This window comes from Pogoniulus pusillus, chromosome 22 (assembly GCF_015220805.1).
Source record: "Pogoniulus pusillus isolate bPogPus1 chromosome 22, bPogPus1.pri, whole genome shotgun sequence".
Classification (NCBI taxonomy): domain Eukaryota; kingdom Metazoa; phylum Chordata; class Aves; order Piciformes; family Lybiidae; genus Pogoniulus; species Pogoniulus pusillus.
The window spans coordinates 16,538,257-16,553,041 of NC_087285.1; the positions used below are offsets into that span (position 1 = coordinate 16,538,257).

General features: G+C 44.5%; 1 protein-coding gene across 2 annotated transcripts; it reads right to left on the reverse strand.

The window, feature by feature from the left end:
- Positions 1-243: 243 nt before the first annotated feature.
- Positions 244-12,861, reverse strand: LSM11 (LSM11, U7 small nuclear RNA associated). Of its 2 annotated transcripts, XR_010306444.1 has the most exons (5): positions 12,381-12,861; positions 9,454-9,593; positions 8,625-8,708; positions 6,474-7,115; positions 244-3,623 (listed from the first exon to the last, which is right to left on the reverse strand). XR_010306444.1 is itself a non-coding variant. In XM_064161961.1 (4 exons), exons 1-4 carry the CDS (start codon positions 12,799-12,801, stop codon positions 6,711-6,713), a joined length of 1,050 nt encoding a protein of 349 aa, XP_064018031.1. In that variant the 5' UTR covers positions 12,802-12,861; the 3' UTR covers positions 244-6,710. The 2 variants fall into 2 exon arrangements, 1 of the variants encoding a protein (XP_064018031.1); XM_064161961.1 differs by having other exon boundaries at positions 244-7,115.
- Positions 12,862-14,785: the final 1,924 nt, after the last annotated feature.

Below are 14,785 nucleotides of genomic sequence, written 5' to 3' on the forward strand. Positions count from 1 at the left end.
CCAATAGTTCTTACAATCTCCAACATGAAGTTCATTCTCTCTGCACCTCTAGAAGACAGGTGAAATGATATTCTGACATAGTAGATCACAGAGATGACAAGTTTGTCCCCAAATCAAGTAACCAGGTAGCAGTGCTAGCATGCAAGCCTGTGGCGTCCACATCCAGGCATCTCTAACTGCTGCAGCAGGAGCTTCATCACTCCCAGAAGCATCTTGACAGAGCACAAAGAACCCACCAAAGACTTTGAAGCAAACTGGTACATGGTTGTATTTATTGCATTGCACTCTTAGCAATTTTAAATATAAACATTTCTATCTGGAAAGCCAAATATTGCAAAGTCAGTATTGTTCAGTATGTTCATAGCAGCATCAGTTTCCTAAGAAATAAAACATTTAGGAAGACAGAGGAGGAATTACAAAGAAGTTACACTCTCATTCATCACCATTTGACCAAAACCATGGTATTGCAGCTGTGAGACAGGTACTCAAGTCCTCAAATCCAGCCTTGAAGATGTTAAGTAATTCCAAGAGTGAAGTGCATCATTGTACCTGATCCCCTGCACATCTATGGTGTGCCAAGACACCAGGCTAACAGTCAAGTGCCTGAAGAGGGCAGATGATCTAGGGATCTGCACTACCTGACCTGATGGAGTGTTAGTAACAATACTCAGGACTTGTAGAGCACTAGCCACTTCCCCGGCTCCCTGTTACAGGCAAGGGTTGCTCTCAGATGTGTTACAGCTGTGGAGCAAAGGGAAAGGGAGGGAAGTGACTTGCCAAGGCCATTGAGTGAGCAAGTGGCAGTAGAGAGAGCAGAATCTGTCAGCACCCGACTTCCAGTCCCACCCCAGTTTGGTAGGGCATGCTGCTCTCTGTGCCTTCCCTAAGGAAGTTTTACAGATGACTAATTGGTTACTAAGTCCCAGTCCATGCAGCTACAATGGATGCATGCACCACCTAAAGAGGTCAACACAACTGCTCCCCTCCTAATCACCATGCAGTGTTAAAGAAAACAAATCCTTCTCATTTTCTCATCTCAGAATGATCTGTCACTCTGAAGATACAATGACACAGCTGCACTTTGCTCTGAGCAGTGGAAACCAGAAGCGATCACTACAGAAGCAGAGCAGCTTTCATTTCTTTCCTGAGGGAGAGCACTTTTGAGAGGAAAAAAGGATGGATATGTTTTTGCACAAACTGATCAAACTACTTTTCATTCTAAACGAATACAAGACTTACTGGAAGTCTCAGGTGTACCAATTTTCTTCAGCTAAGTCACCCAAGTGTACACTATGAAGCTAACAGCTAATAAAATAGTTATCCAGGAACATCAGAAGGCATTTTCCTTCCCTGACAGGCCTTCACTTCTACCAGCTAAGAGCAAGAGCACTTACAGTGACATCTAAAAGGACTTGCAAACATCATGAGATGAGCCATCTCTGATATTCCTCCACTGAAGCAGTCCTTGCTCCTGTACCCCCAGGAAGCTAATGAGGATAACCAATCCTCCTACCATCCCTGCCTTCAGAAGGGGCAATTTGCTTACTTGTTTTTTTCCCACTGGGTTTCCTCTGCAAAATTTTAGAGTCAGGATCAAACATGCTGGTTCTCAGGGATGGAGTCTGGCAGACTTCTGGAGCACAGTTCTTGTGTTGTGAAATGCTCACGCTGGAATGTGTCTCTGCAAACTCCCTCTTCACCTGTAGAGCAAACTGCCAAATGACACCAGTGTACAGGCTAAAAAGCAAGCTTTCATCATGTCTCAGCAAAGACTGTTTTAGGATTGCTGTAGTACAAACTTCACATTTTTAAGCCAATGGCAAGAAGCAAAAGCACAACCTGAAATAGATGCATATTTGAGCAATTCATGGTTTACACTTTGCAGTGCAGGCAAGAGAGAAAACATCTTCATATTAATTCACATTATTGTGCAGTTATGCTTTGAGGCAGACACTAACACATACCTCAACAGCTTCTCAGGAAAGAGATTGCCTGGCTGAAGGAATCTCTGCATCACTGCTACTGCTGCTGTATTGCCCCTGACAGGACTGTGCCTCCCAGCTTTGCCTAGGTGCAGAGCTTGCAGTTTAAGACGGTGATTATATGGAGATATACATCTTCAGCAGCAGCTCAGAGTGTTTTCAGTTTGCTGACCCTGCTGCCTTTCCACTTGTGTTCAAGATTCTGGATGATATAATTGTTTCCACCTGTCCCATTTAGGTCATGCCAGTAAGCGACAGAAAGAGTAAGTGTGGGCAGCTTGTTGGACAGAATGTCAAATTCAACAAATCAGGAATCTCTTTTCCTCTGCTTCTCTTCACCTGGATACTTCTTCACCCACAGGGATTCACAGGTGCAAGCAGGTGACTGCTACAGCAAACTAGGAAACTCTAGCACTGTGCTCAGGAAAATAAGTTAAAAAAAAAGAAACCAGGGAAAAAAAAAAGATCAGCTTACTCCAACTGATCACTAATTCTCCTGGCCATGTAATTCCAGAATTCTGTGGAGAACAGCATGAAAACCAAGAATAGCCAAAGGCTATTAGGATGCAATACTAGAGGGTAACATTCCTCAGGGAGAGGGAAAAAGAAGCAAGCAGTCAAACCTGCTCCTGCTGAGAGACCTTGCCCTGCTTCCAAATGACACAGAAGGGAAAGCTGCATCAGAAACAGCGAATCCAGAAACCGAAGAACAAGCAGCAGATGGAAAACAGCACTCACTGACTACTTCAGTAATCACCTGGTGAGCACATGCTAAGTACCTGTCTCTAGATCAGAAAAACAACAACCTTCTAGACAATCAGCAAGCTGGACAAGTCACTTTGAGAGAAGGAATTAAACCCACACTTTTGACAAGCTCCTTTTTTTCCTGTGTTTCCTACTACTGTTTTAAGAAGTGTTGGGTAAAAATGAAGCATTCATGCAAAAAAAAGTTTGCCAAGAAATAACCCCAGCCATGGTACCCATAACTGCAGGGTAACACTGCAACATTCAGCCTTATTCTCCCTACCAGTTTCCCTCCTTCCCCACAGCATGGTGAGATTTTATGCTGTGGTTCCACGAAAACCTCACTGAGAGTATCTGCAAACGTCCCTAGAATTCTGTCAATGTACAAACAAAATGACCTCTCAAAGTAACTACGAGACTTGGCTCCTTAACAAAAGGATACATAATGACAACCACAGGATCTGTGACATCACATTGCAAGACCACTGTATCACATTGTTTCTGCATCTGGCATCACATTTCACAAGTTTTCATATTTGACTGACATTGAGAAGTGATTCTAACAAATTCTCACAACAGCTCTTCAAAGGTACTTCAGAAAACTTCTTGAGGAATTCAGACTCTTGCCATAAACATGCTTCAGGAATCACTCTGAGCACCAGGCTGAACAATGTCCTAGAAATACTGGACAGGTCACAACCAGGATCCTTTACTTAGTTCTATTTAGCCCAAAGCTTGCTTATTCTCACATGCCACTCTGAAGATTGTCTCCTGCTCCTATTCTTCATTTCTTAGCATCATGACTTCAGGTATCCATGCTCACATCTTTGGACCCCACAGCAACAAAGGAGTGGTAAGGAGCACACAGCTTTTCCAGCAATGAACCCAGGTTTTATGCTAAGTTTGGAAAAAAAGGAAACATGGAAAGAAGCAATAAAAAGAGACAAAACAAAACAAAGCTCATTTCCAAGGATTGATTGGATTTTGTTTGCTTTTTAACAGGTTTACACAAATACTTAATGAGGTAGAAGACTTCATTTCAGAGTATCACATTCAGCTTTATTTAAAGAGCAACTTATCTGAAATGTTCAATGTGCAAGTGACAACAGACATTCAGGATCACTTGCTTAGTCACAATCATGATGCTTGAAAGAGACAAAATAGGATTTTGATAAAGGGCTTTAAAAACATCAGAAAAAGATGGGGAAAGGAAGACATTCTGGAAGATCCAAGTTTGTAAAAGATGCTGTATCTAGGAAGCAGCTTGGAAATACTGACAGTGAGTAGGGAAATAGGAAACAAGTGAAGAATGACCAAATAAGCCACTAAATCTAAACTGGAGGAAAGAATTCTAACCAACTCCACAGATGAGACAACAATGAGAATAGAAGAGGAACAGTCTAATAATGAGGTAGAGCAAAAAAAGGTAAACAAACTGTATAGTTCTTAACCAGGTTTGTTGACTGAGGTGGTGATTTTGGAAGAACAGGTCAGTGATGATATAAAAATCAAGGCACCAACACAAGTCTAAGCACCAGCATTTTTCATAACACATAAAAAAACAACTTGTAGATGTGAAGCCACAAACACCTTGAAGATTTCAGAGGAAAACCTGTGATGAAAACAGAGACCTCTAGCAGCAACTGAGAGCTTGGCAAGGTGACAGCTGCCAAGGAAAGAGAGCAGTGCAGCCACAAGAACGTTTACGGCAGTTGTATCTTATTTAATGCACAAGGCAGTACAAAAGAGGCAGACAAAATGTATTAAGAATATGAGGTAAAGTAAAGCAAGAACTGAATTAGATGCCATGGTACATAGGCCTGAGTGGAAATCTGACACCCTTTGGTCAAGTCTGCAAGCAAACAGGGGAGTTCAAAGCCAGTAGCCTTTGGCATGAATGGAAAAGGCAGTGATAAGTTATCCCAAGTAACAGAAATGAAAACAGAACAGTCAGAAAGCAGAGAGGAAAAAAATACTCACTTGCAATAAATGCTTCTGAGAAACCAGGAGCAGAAATAAGCTACTTCTTTCTAGCCTCACGTTTCTCATATCTGATTAGTTGGCAATCACACAGAGAGCCAGCCAGGAAAGGTTTAGTAAGCCAGGAAAACTGAGGGTGAACATACGAACAATCTTCCTAAAACAGAGCTTAGACAAAGTACTGACAAGAGAAGGAAAAAAACCAACAACGAACCAAGAGGGAAGAATTGCAGACCACATGGACAACAAGAACAGCACAAAAGGAGAGGAAACAAGAACCTCCAAGAGAAGAATCTTCTCAGTACCTAGTCTCAGTTCATAGGAGGGATACAGCAAGAAAGCTAGGTACAATAAGAAAAAGAGGAAAGAGTATCTACAGTTTCTTTCCCCCACTCTTGATGAAACTGTTTTGCCTCAATAGTACTTATTATTCTGAGGCACTTCTGTCCCAGGGTGAACTTGAGTTTGCAGCTCAGTGGCTGTGTGTTGATCAGTCATCCAAGTCCCATGACATCTGAAACGCTGGCATGGAAGTCTCAGGCTCCCCCAGAGGCATAGAGCTGCTTTGTGTGTCCAGGAACTCCTGATAAATGATTCCTGCCATTCACCCAAACACCAGACACATCCCTAACGACAAGCAAGCAGCATACTGCATTTGCAGCAACAGAAATACATGTCACAGAGTACAGCTGCTCAGTTTGAAGACTTATGACCTCTATATGCAATACAAGACCTACTATAAAGCAATTTCCCACATTCATCTTAAATACACGGAGCTGCTGCAAAGCATAAAGTACTTGAGACAAATTGAGGAATAGCAGTGTAAAATCTAGTGTCATTTGACAACTAGGAGAACAGACTGGATAATAGAATAGCTTCATTTACCCTCAAACTTCTGGCATGTAGCTTCCTTGGAAAGCTGTTTATAGCTGCAGAAGCCTGGTCTGATCTACAGCAGCTTAACAACCTTGCTAAAATAACACCACTGATGAGCTGAATTTGACTTTTATACTTCAGAATATGTTCAGACACACCTTCAAAGCTCAGTTCTACTGGAGTTAGATGGATAGGAAAGACCCATGAAGATCTCTGCTCCGTGAGAACTGCTGGAGACACAGCGCCTCTAGTTTCAATAGGGGGAACTTGAAAGGCGCTTAGATACAGTACAACTGTGCTCAGCACAAACACTTAGATCTGAGCAGAAAATCCACACCTAAGTAGCAAATGGATGAAACATAAAAGTACAACTTTCCATCTCTAGCCACAACAGAGATAACCTCCAAACTTGGAGGTCCCCAGATCAGCTACATTATCTGCTGGCTGGTAACAGAGGGCTGAAGCACAGCAGTACAAACAAAAGCCTAAGGTTTAATACTTAAAACTAACATCCTGCCATCATTCATAGGAAAAGCAGTTTTCAGTTAGGAGGTTTTCTATCACACAGGGCACTAGAGAGCTAACTATGAAAAGGAGGCTAACAGCCATCAGTAGCATGTCACCCCAATTTTCCAGGGTGACTGTCAGAATCATGTCTGAAAAAGAAGACATCTGTGTAACAACAGCAGGTAAACTCTTAGTTTCACTGAGCAATCTTCTCTTGAGATTCCTCAGAATATCCAAAATAGCATTTGTGGCTCATTTCAGGTAGAGATCTCATCTTAAGCCACAAATTGTGCCACAAATAGCTCCTATAACTGAGTACACCGAAATTCTCTTCCAGCCCTCTCCATTCAGCTTCCTTAAAGAAGCAGTAGGACTTGTGCTTACCTCTCTCATCTCTCAGAAACAGCCACATTGCTGACCTTGTCCTGAGACCCCCAAAAGAGATTTTAGGAGGCTCCTTTTGCATCAAGCTCAGGATGCTCCAGTTATTCCCCCGCCTTCTTATGGCAACGGGAAACCAGTCACAGTACCATCATACATAACGAGAACGCTAAATAGCAACGAGAGCTGCAGCAGCAATTCATGCTATCAAATAAATACACTGGTGAAGGCTCAGCCAATTCAATGTGCTAAATGGACAAGCAAGACATTCTCTCCTCGAATGAAAATCTGGTTTATGTGACGTGTGAACACCTGTTGATAATCCACCTTGGGCCGCCTTTTTTTCCGTGACTGGCTTCTTGCACGGGTACTACCAGCACTGGCGCCCTCTGTGTGGGCAGTCCCGCTGCCCACATCAGCTTCACCTCTGGCAGTCACATGCAAAGTGTCACCTGCCACCTTCTTTTCTCCAGCTCTGCCCAGGCGTTTCTGCCTCTCACGCTCATCTTCTGCTCTCCCTCGTCCTGATCCAGCTTTCAATCCCAGCGTCTGAGAGTCCTTTGTTAGGGCTAGCTCCTCTGAAGCAGTCTTAGAGTCAGCTCCTTTCTTTGCTGAGGACTCCTGCAGTTTGAGTCTATCAAAGAGCTGTAAGAGAACATTGGTGTTTATCACCACGTTGACGAAAGCAGAGGCCACTTGCTTGGCATTTCTATATAGCATTTGCATTTATGATCCCAAATCAGAGCTCACAACACACAAGTACTGAAGAACCCCTCCCAGCAATAAAAACTTTGCTTTTTTGCCTAACAGTGATACAAGGTGAACAGATCTCTTACATGTGCATGCACATCTGTAGGTGAGCACCAAAAAATTTAACCTGGGGAGCAATAGTGATGTGCAGTAGCATTCAGTTTTGGTCAGGAACAGAAAGGTACTAAGTTGTTCCATTAGCTCCCTTTTCCCAACACTCTTGTACTGTTGTCGCATAGTATTAGAGATATTCCCATCCTCATGTCCTTGGGTGGGACATGAACCCTTATGACAAGAGGCCTCAAGACAAGACACAAATTCTATAAGGGATCAGCAAAAAGTGCATGCTGGAAAAATGATGGACCTTTGTTGTTCCGCCAAACTGCAGGATGCCATGCGGGTATTCTGGGAAGTGAGCAGACCACAAACAAGAGACAAATAATAAAAGGCTATAGCAGCAGACCCAAAGCACTGTATGAACTCATTAATTTAAGAACACACGCTGCTGAAACAGGAAAAGAAACTACTTTTCACTCTGACAGAGGGCAAGCCTTTACGAAATACTGACAAACGAAAAGGATTCTCAGCCTGTCTCTTCCCAGCAACAGGATGGAAAGCCAAACCCTGTGACAGTGACCTAAAGGAACAATGACAAGTTGATTATTTTTAACTGATCTTTAAAAAAAGGAAGGGTGGGGTCTATCAGAAGAAATTTAAATGGCAGAAATATGAAAGTAAAATCCTCATAATGAAACTGTTTAAAAGTTTTTGTGATGCTTCTCTGATGTTCCAAAGGCCCAGAGCTATGCCACTCAACAGCAACAGTTCTACCGCAGTTTTTTTCCTTCATTGTTCAGAAGTTCATCTATCATCTCCTCAGTTCTTAACTTCATAAACATCTTTTCTTGCAGCTGGATCCTACAAAGTGTCTTGCTTTGGTGCTTCATAGCACCTAGAGTAGAAGTTCAAGTGACCAAGGCAATGTACTGTTTCATGGGCTGCAGACAAAGACTGTTGGTCCATCAACGTTAGTACCATAGTTATGCACTGCCAAGCTTCCTGGCAGGACAAGCATGGACTCCATCAGTCACAGGTGAAACAAAATGCACAGAACAAATACATTAAAAAAAATGGAGTGAGCTTATGGAAGGCCAGTACATTGCACTATGCAGTGGCAGCAACTATGATCTGATATTAGCAACTCTAAAGTGGAGCTCCTGTAACACTGAGCTATGGCCAAAGTACTTTAAAAGACCAGAAAATCTTTCTTTTCTCACGTTATTTTTGAGTTATCTGTAATAAAAGGAGGTGAAACATTTCAAATGGAAATACAAGTTTCAAATCAATGTTTCTCTTTTACTGCATTGAAAAAGGAAATACTGGAAAAAAATGTCCCAGACCTACCCTGGTTAGTGTCAGCTGAGGCTCTGCATAGAATGCTTTGCCCATTACTGGTTTCCTGTATGTCTCGTCCACATCTGTCAGGGCCTAGAACATAAAAGAAATGGGAAGGTCAAAATTAAAAGAAAACATAAAGGAGTTTTGGAGCAGCTTTGTGTCACAGTACTGTGAAGTTATATTCTGAGAGAAAAGCCAATCTAGGACAAGCTGTGCTTTGGAGCTGGCTTCTTAACTATCTAAGTTGTACTGAGGTATAAAAGCTACAGCAAAGCCTCGGATTCATTCTGCACAACTTGCAAAATCTAAGTGAGCCTTGCCTGCAAAATCAGTCCCCCACACACCATTTCCAAACTTTCCACAGCTCCAGGCTCACAAATATTTAACAGATGACTTTCTATCCACTGTCTTTAAGACCTTCTGAAGTAGAATACAGGGAGAAGCATTTGCCACTGACATCCCATAAAAAAAAACAACTCACAGAGTAGTGGCTACTGCTGTAAGATTTTACAGAGAAAGCTTTGGACGTTTCTTCTACTCCTCATATGATACCTTTCTGTATTCTTATACAAAACCTTTGAAGACGTTTGGAATTCTTCAAAGCTCCTCCCTCACCTAAAACCAATCTAAGGTGGCTAGGCACCTTTCAGATGCACCAACCCCACCCACACCAAGCACCATTTATGTCTCATAGCCAGCACTCAGTGCCAGAGCACATTAGCTTTACGAACCACAATACCACCTTAATCTTCTCAAAATGCAGCTTGCTTAAAGCAGTTGCAAATGTCACATGGTCAATACAGCAGCTATAAATAAAGGCTGGCAAAATAATTACCATATTCCAGAATTTGTCAAATGCAACCAAAAACCCTGTGCAGACTCCACGAAGCCCTTTGAAAGTGCGGATATGGACGTTGATTTTTACACCATCTCGGACACAGCGATGGAGTTCTCCCAGAGGGCTGCCTTCATGGACTAAAACAGAAAGAGAACATCACTGGGATTCAACAGAATACTTATATACTTTATAGATATGCATATATATTAATAATATGGAGAAATCTCTATGTAGAAGTATGGCAGATCTTTCAGCAATGTCTTCACAGAGAAAGAAATGAGAAACCCTAGAGAAATGTAAGGGGCTGCAGCTGTAATCTCCACCAGAACTCTTCTCACAGTGGGAGACACAAATGCTTCAGAACATATATAGAGGTTTTATTTCCATAACCCACAAACAAATCAACTTTAACTGAAAATCTTTTTGCTGCATTTAAAAAAAAACATACTAAGTATTGCTAATCACATAAAAGTGGTTTAGAGGGAACAGAGAGCTCACAAAGGCAGGGAAAGTTTTGCAGAGAAGACGAATGCCTAGTGAAGGCTACCTCAGTTTAGTTACACTCTGCTAACACAGTACTGTATTAAATGTAGTCCTTTTCAAGTCTTCTGAAACAATGACTCAGAGCTCTTCAACTAACTCAATTGGATCTGTTCAAATTGATAAAAATGTATTGTTTCAATTAAATTTTCAGCAGCCAGCTGAACACCCTTCAAGGATGTACAAGTCTTTGGCAAAGAAATAAAACGACTATGACCAGCAGCCACCAATGAAACCAACCACAGAAAAAGAATGCTTTTAGTCAGTACTAACTCCAAGGAATTCAAAAAAACACAAAGCTTACCTGGCACACACAAGCCTTATCTGAACACTAGAAATCTCTGCAAGGGTAAATTACCTAGAGGGGCAGCTACTGTTTACTTCACAACATCCACAGTTGCCATAGCAAAGCTGCTGCAGTAATAAAATCATAGCTGCCCATTCGCTCGTGCAAACACAGCCCCAGGACTGCTGCACAATTCCTACCAAGAACCTAAAATCTCACACAGTTCTCCACACTAATTGACTGACTGATCAGAGGTGATCTCTCATCTTGTGCTTTAGGAACTATGTTTTCAAGGTTTCATTTGCACACTAGAAGATGAATCCTTTGAGTGCAAAATGTCACATGACAGCAGCTCAGCAGCACTGAGCTGCATGACAATTCTTAGCCACAGCAGGGAAATCTAAAGCAGTTTCCTTTGAATTAACCTAATCACATTTATTTTTTGAGATCCACTGTCTTCTTGTCAGCCCTCTCCAGGTGGAGAGAATTGCTGTCACATAGAACATAAGCAAACTGAGTACACTCCCTAGCTTTTCTTATGGGGGTACTTTCATGGGTCTCTGTGCTTCCTTCAGCCAAACTGATGAGAAACTAACGTTCTGAATTCACAGGTGCATCACAGGAATCACAGATGACACCATCACTACATCAGACTGCAGGACATGGCAAACCATATATCACAGTTACATCCAGAGGCAGCTACCACCCTAGAACCCAAGCTTCAAATGCTGGCCCACCTGCAGTGCAGACAGGCCTCCTGCTTACTAGGGAAGCACACAATCTGGGCTATACCTTATTCTTAAAACTCTCCAGACTGCTGCACAGCACTTTCTAAGTCAGCTGTCTTGTCTTCAAAGCCCATGCTGCCCAGCCCTACACTTCTGGATATTCAAGACATGCTGCTATTTATTTGCTAAGCCACCACTAAAGCCAACTTTTACAGAGGTGAGTATTTTTTTCCATCTCCATCACAGTAATCCAAATAGAGATATTTTATATTAAGATCCTAAATCAATATTTAAGGTTAGCTTTTAGAAGTCTCACACCAACAGAACCTCTATACTTGTGCAGAATGCTAAGCTGACATGATAGTTAGGGTCATGCAGCACCTGTGATAAAGAATACATCTTGGTTTGGGATCTACACACAGAAAAAGTTCTGCTTTGGGCATTCAAAATGGTACATTTTGGGCTTTGATGTTGTATAAAAAGAACATGAAGATGATGCTGGTGACCAGAAGAGATACTTGGGAGTCCTAAACCTAGCATTTTTAACTAAGTGCACTAAAGTTACACCTCAATGCTATCTGAATCTTGCTGTAGATGCTCAAGCTTCATCCCTTTACATATAGGGGCTACTGCCCTGACTGCACACATAAACATATACAAGAAACTTGTGCCATCATCACAGCTGATGAACTCAGCAACGCACAGCTGTCACCCACCTCAAGCCACTGTTGTACCATCACGGTACTAGAAACGCCAGCACTGCTCAAGCCCCTAGGATGCACAACAACCAAGATACAACAGTGTGTTACAGACTCGTGCTGCAGTTATGACTGGTCGGGTTCCTGGTTTAAGAACCCTGAAAGCAGAGCAGTTTCCCATCCCTTTTCTTTAAGATCAAGAGGATGTATATAACCAGAGGAGGATGTCACCATGACAGAATCAGCCTATTCTGAGTAAGCAGGTTCTGTGAAACACGCCATTTATCTTTTCTACACACAATAGCCACAGTCTTAGACCTCGCACGCAAATATCATCTTCCACCCACAGCCCACCGATCCCCTCTGAGTCACCCACACTTCGCTGCCACCCAACCACTTCCTCCAAACTCCATCCCAACTTCACACCCGGGCCCAGCCTGCATCCCCCGACCTCACCTCACTTCCCGCACCCAGTGCGGGCCCAGCCCACGCCCTCACACTCTCCGCCGTTCCTCTGCCTTCAGCCTGCTTCCTCAACCCACAGTGGAATCCTCACCTCACTCCCCTTACCCACCCCAGCACCCCTCAGCCTCACCTCCCTCCGCGCCGCTCCCCATCTCCCCTCTATCCGGGCCGCGCTCCCCTAGGCCGCCCTCCCGCCCCCGCCCTTACGGGGCATCCTGGTGAGGACGTTGCGCGGCGCTCGCCGGCGCCGGGCCGCCGCGCCGCCCTCGGCAGCCTCCTGCTCGGGGCCCGCATGGACCATGAGGCTGCGGAGGCGCTGGATGCGCTCAGGGTCGGCGGGCGGCGGGCCGCGGCGGGCGGCGCGGGAGGCGGAGGGGCCGCGGCGGGCGGGAGCGGCGCGGCGGCCGCGCGGGCGGAGCAGGCCGCGCTGGAAGCTCTCGTACTCGGCGAGATTGTTGAAGCAGGGCGCCGCGGGGAAGGGGAGCGGCGTGTTGGCAGAATACAGAGCCAGCAGCGGGTCGAAGCGGCTGGAGCTCACATCCAGGCGGCTGGGGCTGGGGGAGCGCTCGGCCCCCGGCCGGCGGCGCCGCTGCTCCGCGCCACCCGCAGCCCGCTCGTCCTCCTCCATGGCGGGCTGCGGGCAGCTGCCCAGCCCGCCGCCGCCAGGGGCCGCTACCGCACCAGCCGGCGAGTCCCCGCGGGGCCACAAGCAGAGCAAGGTCCGGTTCGGCGCGACATGAGGAGGGAAGACCGCGGGGCACCGCCCGGGACGGGCTGCGAGAGGCGGAGCTGCTCCGCCCACGGCGTGACACGGGTGACAGCTCCGGGAAATCACATCCTCCGCTGCTGCTGCGGTTTCCCTCTTGGCCACGTCTTAAGTTACGGTACAGCTCCAGCGCCGGTCGCTGTACTGAGGCTTCTTTCTGCAGCCCACCGCGGAGCCCCTCGGCTCTTCTGGGGGTGCTACTCTCCGGTTTACCCTGTAAAAGGCTATACAGTGCAGAAACATTTCACAGGAGAATGCAAGGCAACTGTTTCAATGCTGCAGAGTGGTTTTACAGTAGCAGATTCCACCACCCACCACTAATCTTTCGTAAGTAATTCCCGCACATTTAACGCTTCCTGTTACAAGAACACAAGAGGCTGTGGAGCAGCTTCGGAGAAAACACCCGTTTCTTGTGTGGCTCACACGATGGGCCTTCTGCAGCTACAGAAACAGGACACAGGTGCTGTGTGCCACTAACAGCAATTTGCTTCTTGAAACGTGGCGAGATTTATTTTCCCCTACACCTATGAAGTCACGTATTACTTTTTATGCATGAGGGTACCAGGAGGAGTTAATTTCTCTGTCATTTACACTAATACAAATTAAAGGCCATGACTGTATAGACAGCTTCTATCTTGGTTTAAAGGTCTGCATACACGTTTACTCATTATATCCTATTGTAAGAATGAGTGAATTAGAAAACATTCTGAGGATAAGAGCTAATACAGACTAATTTTTTATACACACACAATGTACATATAATCTACAGTACATTTGTGTATCAAGTAGTCATAACATATATATGATCACAGCCCTACGTATTAACTTCCAAGGTGATCCTCAGGGTCTTTTCCAACCTGAATGTTTCTGTGATTCTGTGACCATACTTGCCTTCCCCCCCCCCCCCCTTTTTTTTTTAAGCCTTTATTCAGGCTGCAAAATCAAATGTTATCCCCTTTGTGAACAGTTGCTTTAACACATAATGCCCCAAGGCCAACACCAGACAGTCACACGGCACTTCAAAGTCACCTAAATGACATTTATGTTACAAGACAAAATAGCCAGACAGACAGATAGGAAGTTCTTGACGGTGCAATAATTCATTCAGAACCATGCTCTGACTCTCAACCTCCTCTCCCCAGGAATTACACAGCCCATTCTACAGACTAAAAATTAAATACATGCTCTCATTCTATGTACTCACAGTATCACAGTATCACCAAGGTTGGAAGAGACCTCACAGATCATCAAGTCCAACCCTTTACCACAGAGCTCAAGGCTAGACCATGGCACCAAGTCCACCACGTCCAACCTTGCCTTGAACTGCCCCAGGGACGGTGACTCCACCATCTCCCCAGGCAGCCCATTCCAGTGTCCAATGACTCTCTCAGTGAAGAACTTTCTCTTCACCTCGAGCCTAAATATCCCCTGGCGCAGCCTGAGGCTGTGTCCTCTCGTTCTGGTGCTGGCCACCTGAGAGAAGAGAGCAACCTCCCACAGCAGGCAAGGAGAAGCCCTGTGCCATTATGACCACACAGACAGTGTTCAATCTCAAAAAGAAATTATAAAGTAGTCAATTACATCATTACCTCTTTAGTGATTAAAAAAAAAAACCACAAAAAACTCTGAAATGTACATTTTCTTAACATGTAAATTCTTGTGGGAAGTAAAGAAGGAACAGAGAGCGATTGCTACACAAATTCATGGGAAATTAAGGCAATACACTTCTTCAGAAACTTCTTCAGTCACATCCTTTCCATTTTTAGGGCCAATCCCAGCTGCTGACTATCTCTCTCTTAGCAACAGCTTACCAGATTACTGTTCCAGCACCATGGTTTTGAAACCA